General features: G+C 41.1%; 1 protein-coding gene across 1 annotated transcript; it reads right to left on the reverse strand.

Annotated features, from left to right (window-relative positions):
- Nucleotides 1-3,385: 3,385 nt before the first annotated feature.
- Nucleotides 3,386-7,477, reverse strand: b3galt8 (beta-1,3-galactosyltransferase 8). Its single transcript, XM_079347124.1, has 2 exons — nt 5,161-7,477; nt 3,386-5,032 (listed from the first exon to the last, which is right to left on the reverse strand). The coding sequence occupies exon 1, from the start codon at nt 7,124-7,126 to the stop codon at nt 6,161-6,163; it is 966 nt and encodes a 321-aa protein (XP_079203250.1). The 5' UTR covers nt 7,127-7,477; the 3' UTR covers nt 3,386-5,032; nt 5,161-6,160.
- Nucleotides 7,478-8,494: the final 1,017 nt, after the last annotated feature.

Genomic DNA, 8,494 nt, shown 5'->3' on the forward strand with positions numbered 1-8,494 from the left:
TAGGTCATTATTTCATTTATTGTATTCGTTCAAAAATGTTTTTTTAACTTTTCAAAATATCCTCTTAAAACAAAAATATACACTTAAAACTCCTAAGAACAACATTGCGTCTTTCTAACAGACACAAAATAGAGTTGATAATGAGGTTGAGTCAAAGCGATCAGAAGTCTCTGGATACAGCAGAGAGGTGGGAGGGTTTGAAACAATGTGGAGCTCAGGCCCAGAGCATCAACTCCCACTCAGTCAGTGAAATGAATAGACTCGAACAACAAGGCACACAAACAACAGACAAATGAGCCCTCAGCGGAGAATGGAGGAGAGCTTCACATGGAGAAACGGCCAGAGGAACAATGCAGGCCAATACAGGCTGCTGGGCTGCAGCTTTATCATACTGTTTATTTTTTATTACCAAATGAAGCTCCTGGTGGAGGATTATCATATTTAGATGCACTGGCATATTTTTAAACTAAAAGGACAGAAAAAAATGGACTTAAATTTTTCCTCTAAGAGGGAGAAACATTGCCGTAATCATTCTCCTTGATTCATTATTTAACTGGATTCATAAAGGAGAAAAAAGAAGTTCTTTTCAAAAAAAAGTTTTTTCTACATCCGTAAATACATGTTTTTGTATGTGTTTGTGATTTTGTGGGTCCTTTACAGAACTTACTTTGCTTGTTGTTGTAATACTTACATCAGCCACAGGGGGCTGAAATGAACCAGTTCTTAGCAGACAGTGGTGTGTCCAGAGGGGTAGCGACAGGCGAGGCCCCCACCTTGACATCGGGTTGGCCACCCCAAACTGAAAATTGAAATTCAAAATGTACAGCAGCAATTCTGGCTGTCGCAACAGGCTGCTGTAGTTGTCTTCAAACTCTCAGTGTTACATATTTCCTCTCTCAGTTCAAGATAATTACTGTGCACAATAATTACAAAAAATCTTTTTACAAAAATGTTTTTGTAAACTTTTTTTAAGCATCAGGTTGTTAAATGAAAAGAGGTCAAAGCCCAGCAAACAAGCAAAGCACTGAATTGCGATGTTGATGGCCAAAACATTTCCAATAAATATATTTTTGCAAAGCAGATAGTTTACAAAAACTAACTTTCAAAATACTTGAACTTGTGATTTTGTACATGTTTTTTTTTTCAGTCCTCAAAGAATTAAGCTAAGAGGATGTTGTAAAAGTGTCTTCCATACAAGTCTGTTAACGGGGAGTGAATATATGAAATGAACTTTAGCGTTTGCACAACCTTCATGCCATCCCTGCAAAAGTCTGGACACGCCCCTGTTAACGGACCTGTTCTCAACTTTCAGGCTGACCTTTTGACCCCACATTTAATTGAAATAGCAAAAATATTTGTGAGTTTGAATGTTTTTCTTAAATAATTGTGTACATTTTGAATTATTGCCAACCTCACATTTCAAAATGGTTGTGACAGTGTCAACAAAAGACTGAATACCTGTTTGTGTTTATCAGGTTATCATATGTAAAGTAATACGCAATATGTTGTGTCAAGTAATATATAAAGCATCACTAATCTGAGGTGCTCCTCTTATCAGCTTTCTCCCAAACAGAGATATGTTCACTGCTAACATAGAAGAAAAGCACTTGCAGTCCTCAGCTGAGGTTTATTTTCTGTGGAACATTGTTGAGTTGTGAAGCTGCCGTAGGTGTGGAAGCATTTCGCTGTGAGGCTGCAATCTGCTGATTCTCAGCCACACCGGTGAATCACGAAGCAGCAGCCGTCCATTTCAGAGCCCACTCACCGCTTCTGCTGCCAGAAACGAGTCCCAGGGGCAACCCATTAAACAGCATCTAATGCTATTAGCTTCAAGTCAATGCAGTTCACCATCATCTCATCTGTGTATTTAATATGTAACAGAAGGCCTTTGATATCAGAAGCCAGCTAAATGACTCGATCTGGTTTTAAGATTATTGTTCTTTTCATAAAACCTGTGTGGGACTCGTTGAGCTCTCATTTTCATTTAATATCATCATTCTCACAGTTTATGAACATCACAATCATTCTATGTGTATTCTTATTTTGGTTCAATTCTCATGTTCACCATTGCCTTACATTTCCATCCATTCAAAGATCAAATCAGTAAGATATCTACTGGCTGAAATGATAAAATGATCTTACTGTATCATCAGACATGAAGGAAACCTGCTGTGTTGAAGTGCTGTCTTCTCTGACAACAATGCAGCAGCCAGTATGTCCTCCTTCTAACTTTAGATTCTGCTCCTGAATGCTCAGGATTTGTTTGGACCAGAGAAGGTAGGCGGGGCTTTGAAGGCCGTTTTGGACGCCCCTGGGTTTGCCAGATATGAGAGCAGTTATCAGGTCAACAGGTGTTGCAGCGATATACAATGTTACAATAATCAGGAGGTCCTTGGAAAAATGTCTCTACTGAAAGGGCTGAATGGTCTAAAACAGTTTGAGAGCCCCTGCTCTAAAGAGCTTTAAACACTCGGTGTCAGAGTTACATATTGCCCCTCTGAGTACTTCTATACATCAGTTAGTCCCCAGCCAGTGTGCTGATTGGGCGACATGCACCTCATGAGTAATGATATATAGTAAAACATCCCTCTGTCAACTGTTCTGAATACTGTCAAACTTTAATTAAAGGCCTCGTCCTTCCTTCTTGCCTGCACGGTGTTGCTGCATATTTTGAATGTCATTGTCTGTCTCATGTTTGCTGTGTATGAATTCTATGGCGCCCCACTCTGACATCTTTCCACTCATGTGCACAGGTCCTGTTTGTACCCGTGTGTGAGAAGTCTCTCAATAACAGCACGTAAACCTGAATGTTTAATGGGATTAAAAAAGTATGTCAAACAAAATGTTAAAAAGCCCAGACTTTTTGTTGAAGTGTTACAGTATTTTACAGCAGCGTTAAGTCCTAGATAATACAACTTTACTTCTCTGTTTGCATAATTACAAAAATCTATAAAAATAACCATTAAAACATACGAGAGTGCAGGAAGGTGTTTGGGACAGCTGTTAATGTTGTTCCTGAATGAGCTGCGTGGACTGTAACGATGTCATGATGTTGTGCTGAATGTCAGCACGTGGATCGCTGCACTCGTCCTGCGGTGTCGTGTCTCTGACCTCATCAGGAAGCTGCTCGTACAGAGCTGAAACCCTGTTGAGTGATCCTGTTTCGTTTGGACGCCGTATTTCTATCACCTGCTTGAACGTCTCGAGTCAGTATTTCTCTCTAACGCTACTTTAAATCTCTTAGCTTTAAACCTTCGACCACTGTTTAATTCTGAAATGAAACTTAACTAAAAATGACATTAAAGGTCCAACACAGGCAAAAAAAGAAGAAGTGATGATTTCAATGATCATCCTAACATAAAGAAGTAGAGAGGAGACGAAAACATCAACAGTCAGATCAGTTTATTTTTATTTTATTTTGCAGAACTTTGCTTTTACAAAATCAACAAAGACAGTACGCTTTTCAAGGCATAAATGAATACAAACTTTATTTTCCAATTTCGCCCAAGACTTTAATTTTACCTGGACAACAAAGAAGGCAACAGGTGATCAGAAAAAACAGCGACATAAATATCTAAGTCAGGCACTGTATCTCCAGCATAACTGTAAACTGCACATCATTTCCTAGCACACACTGCCACCTGCTGGTTGTTTGATGCAACAACAGGCATGCAGCAACAGAAAAGGCACAGTGACCTGAACAATACACTATAGTTATTCTAAACGCTCGAGACTACATGGAGCTCTTTGAGTCATAGCAGCGGTGTAACTCAGCAATTTGATTTTTTGCCTCTCTCTCCCTTTCTCTCTCTCTCTCTATTCTTTTTTTTGTTCTTTTGTTTATTCAACAATTGAACCCGTCCCATCGAGCACTAAGTGTAGTATAAATATCAATCATATAAATACATCACATCATCTTTGGTTAAATCTGCAGAACTGATTGACAGTCTGCAGCACTTGGGATGAGGAAGTGAAGCACCAGCAGTAAATATTTAGTTTGAAAGGCTGCTGCGCTCCAGAGTCGGGCTGGGCGTAACAGTGACTCTTCTGATTGCATAAAGGTTTATTAGTTTGAGTGAAGGGAAATGCTTTCCACTTCCTTCTCCCTGCACCTTTTTGTTCTCATGTTGCAGCCTTCATTCTAACAGCAAGCTTCAAAAGCTGACATTATTCAAGGTGCTTCTGCAGGTGCACATTAAACAAGCCGGTGAAACAGGACTGATGATGGGACTAGAATCTGCTCCTCACTCAGAATTAGGTCAGCCTCATCAGATTTGGATGATTGAGCTTCTACTATAATTGTATTTTGTTTCACAACAAATGTGTGTATGAGCCTCCTCTGACTTTCAAGTGTTCAGATTGATCAGCATCTCCAGCTGTTTTCATGAATTCACTCCTGAATATTTCCAGAAAATGTTTGAGTCTACCCCTGTTCAGAGCCGTCATCACGACGTCTTTGAACACGCCTACTGGTGCCGAGACAGTGTGATGTTCTTGTTCCACACTGTGAGGGTTTGCAGAAGCACGGCACAGTGGAAGCTTCTCACTCACACACACACACACACCTACACCTACACCTACACACACACAGCGCTCCCCCGCTGGCTCCAACCGTCTCTCGCCTCTAACACCTCCGTTACTAACTCCACAGAGCGTACAGAGAGGGGGCCACTTACAGTCTGCAGTCTGAACAGTGCCGTGGAAGTCTTCCTGAGTTGGTTGTTCAAACGCGTCTCTAACAGACTGTCCCTGTCTGACATGTGACTTATAAAGTAAGACACACAACAGAGTTCAACACTATGCTGACAGCTTTTTACATCTATAAATGTGAGACGTGTAGTTCAACATCAACATCTTCATCATGTCAACAAAAGAGCAAAGACGATCACACAGAGATAACCAATCACACGCCGTGTGGTCTGAGGTCACAGGGTATAAAACGCTGTCAGCCCTCCTATGTTTCCTGACGCGCTCTCACGTCAGCTCAGAGTGAAGGATGTTGCTGTTTGAGTTGACAGTGACAGCTCACCTCCTATTTCAGGACGTTTTCAGGAGTCAGTGAAAGCGTGACAGCGTGACAGCTGAGGTACAGTGAGAGGCAGCTCGGCTCACCGCTCCCACACTGAATGTTCAACTATTGGACTCTCACACTGTCACCACTTCCTGTTTGTTGTTTTTGCCCTCTGCTTCAGGTGCAAACGTTATGAGTGAAGGTCACTTAAGGGACATTTTGAGACACAATAGGCCCTGGCTCCTGTTTTTCTAAACTGATGCAGATAAAAAGCACAGATGGAAAAATTCAGAGTACAAATGAAAAGTCAACCCAGAGTCTTACACCTTACACCTGAACTTTCCGGATCTTTGAAGGGAAAACTGGTTTGATGAGATCAGTTTTAAACAAAGGCAAAGCCACCTTTGCTTTATTTGGCAAAGCCACTTTAAGTCTGCAGTTGGATTCCTGACGTGGTTGTTCGACAGATTAGTTTCGGGCTAAAAACATCTGAAACATCTCTTCTTTATGCATTTAGAGTGTTGACTTCAGAAAATCACAAAAGTCAACTAATCTCCTTCCTCCAATCATTTCCTTTCTTTGTTCTGTCCCTGTAACGTATAACCAGCTGAATAATAAAGCTGCAGCTCAAGGTCCAGTCTGTTTTACAAGCAGAGCAGAGTTCACTCTGATCCTTTCCTTACACTGACCTGTTCAAGTAAGTCTCAGTTATAAAGCAATATATAATACAATAAAATAATAATTATTAAATAACTACATATAAGATATCATTGAGGTCATATTTAAAGCAGCAGTTATTTTTAGTTTGTCATTGAAGGAAAAGCCCAGGAGAAACTCTACATTTGGCTAAGTACATACAAAGCAGGCATGAACGATAAAAGCTCCCTGACACTGAATGTTCTCCAGCCCACACTCACACTTTGATCATTTGCACACATGCTTTTCCTTCTGTGACACGTCAACTTGTCCTCTGAGAAAAAAAAATAAACAACTTTCATTTGGTGAGTGGGAGAAGTGAAAAGGTTACTGTTTGGTTGTTTGTGAGCAGCCAGCAGCGCTCACCTCATGGCTCTGTGTCCTCTGCAGAAGGCTACTTGTGTCTTTATGTTAAACTTTGTTTTAAGACCTCATACTTGGTGATCTTCTCTTTCAGCAGCTTGAATGGCCCATGGAGAAATCCTGCCAACTGTGCAGGAGCTGTGATGGATTAAACCCGTTGACAATGACCAGTTTGTTAAAGGTGCACCTGTCGTACTCCAGATTATGGATTTCGAACAGGTTCCTGAGGAAGAGCAGGCTGCGGGAGTACACGGGCCTGACACCCAGCACACGCAGACACAAACCCACGTAGACGTCCTCCAGCGGGATCATCCGAACGAACCTGGATGCCCAGGAGATCCTGGCAGCCAGCTCTGCAGAGAACACGTATCCAGCTCCGGACACATAAGGCGGGAAGCTGTCCTCGGGGTACAGCTCCTCTGACACACGCCACTTGCTGTTCATGTCCCGCCTTGGCTTGCCGTCCCATATCACTGAGCCGGTGATGAAGCCCTGCGTGGGAGAGCCGCTCAGGCGTCTGATGAGGTAGAACACATTCACAAAGATGTCTGCGTCCACTTTCATGGCATAGGAGGCGTTTGGACAGTGGGTCGCCAGCCAGTTCATCATCATCATGGTCTTGATTGTCAGGTTCAGGTAACTGTCCTGGAAGTTCATCTGGATGATATCTGCATGTTTCCTGTTCTCCTCCTCTAGATCCTTCTGGGTCCTTGACCCCTGTTCCTGCTCAGGTAAGCCCACATAAAACAGGGTAAGGGTGTCCTGTCTTGGAGCACCCCACGTTTTTCTGATGGCATCCCTTGCTGCAGCTTCCAGAGGTGCAACTGGTACCATAAAGACCAGAAAGGGTTTTTTTTCTTTGCATACAGACGGCTGGTTGAGAATAAAGCGGTATGTTTCCGGGGATATCACTCTGTACTCCTCCGCCGGGAGGGGACTTGGCTCTGGCGGATGTTTACTCTGTGTTACTCTACCCACTAAGATCTGAACAGACAGGACAAGCGCAATGAAAAAGCCGAGTAACTTCACTAACCTCCAGGAATAAGTTCTCCCCATTGCCTTAACATGTCCGTTTCACTCTGTAGTCCTAGAACAAGTCCGACATGAAACTGGAGAGTGGAGGAAATCTCCGTCCCTCCTCCGCCCGGTCGCTGCAGCACGCGCAACGGGGCGGGGTCGGATAAAACCAGGTCCAACCCTTTCCCATCCCATCCTTGTTCTTACTGGATATCCCGGGCGGCACACGGGCTTGTGATGATGTGATTGGAGGTCGTGAAACAAACAGCACCATCTACAGGATGAGCGCAAGTACAACTATATTTAAAGGTTCAGTTTATTATGATTATTATGATGATCGTCGATAAACCATCTTTAGTTATGTTCATTCTTTGTGAAAGAAGTAGAATACAATTATAAACTCTTGAAATATCAATGTGCATTAATCTGAACCCCATTCAAGTTTTATTGAGGAAAAGAAATGCAATAATAATAATAATAATCCATTATTGCTAACTAGTATCATTTTTGTGCACATGCAGGCTACATGCAGTGTACATATGCACAATGTGTGTTTAGGAGAGGATCTCCTTTTTTCCCGTTGCTTTTAATTACTGATTTCGGGCACATAGAAATGTGTTTTGATTGTACTTTTTTTTTTTTTTTTAATTATGCAAAACGTTATAAAAACTTAAATTAGAAATAAAGAAAATCGTTTAAATGGCTGCTGCATTGTTGTCAGAGACAAAATTAGCCATCTATAGAGAAGGCCAGATACAAAGTGTAGACACATTATTATAGCAGGGCTCTAATGAAAGACTATTTAGATTTTTCATAAAGTGTCTCTGAAATCTAAGATTTAACATTCTGTTTTTGAATGTCAAAACAACAGAGCCTTTCAACTTTTACTTTGATCATTATTGCATTATTTGATCATTTTAAAGTTTATTTTTTCTTACTTGTCTCAACAGGCCTCCACACCAACAAACTGCCTCTCATATTAGTTTCAAATTTTCTCCATCAACTTTGTTTGACATCCTGCAATGAAGACAGGAAGAAAACACTTTGTTCAAACCTCAAATCAGTAAACTCTGTTCAATCCCTTCATCCTTTGTCTTTACCATTTTTCCAGAGTACATTTTTAATCCATTTAAGTTGAAACAAACTTAATTTTGCAAAAAATAAATCATTCTATACATTTAATTTGAGATGTCTCTAAATCAAAAGTCCAAAGTGGTGAAAACATCAAATCTATATGAAAGAAAAAAGACCCAGTGCTTTCTCTTTTCAGACCCTTTAATTAGCACAAAAACAATCAGTACTCATTATAAACACATTTAAAGTGAAGAAAAGTTGAAATGTTGATGCAGAGAAAACTTCTCTTCAGCTGAACTCAAATCCTCATGAGCAGTAAAGCCTCTGTGACTA

Source organism: Symphodus melops (assembly GCF_947650265.1).
Source record: "Symphodus melops genome assembly, chromosome: 1".
In the NCBI taxonomy this organism is placed as follows: domain Eukaryota; kingdom Metazoa; phylum Chordata; class Actinopteri; order Labriformes; family Labridae; genus Symphodus; species Symphodus melops.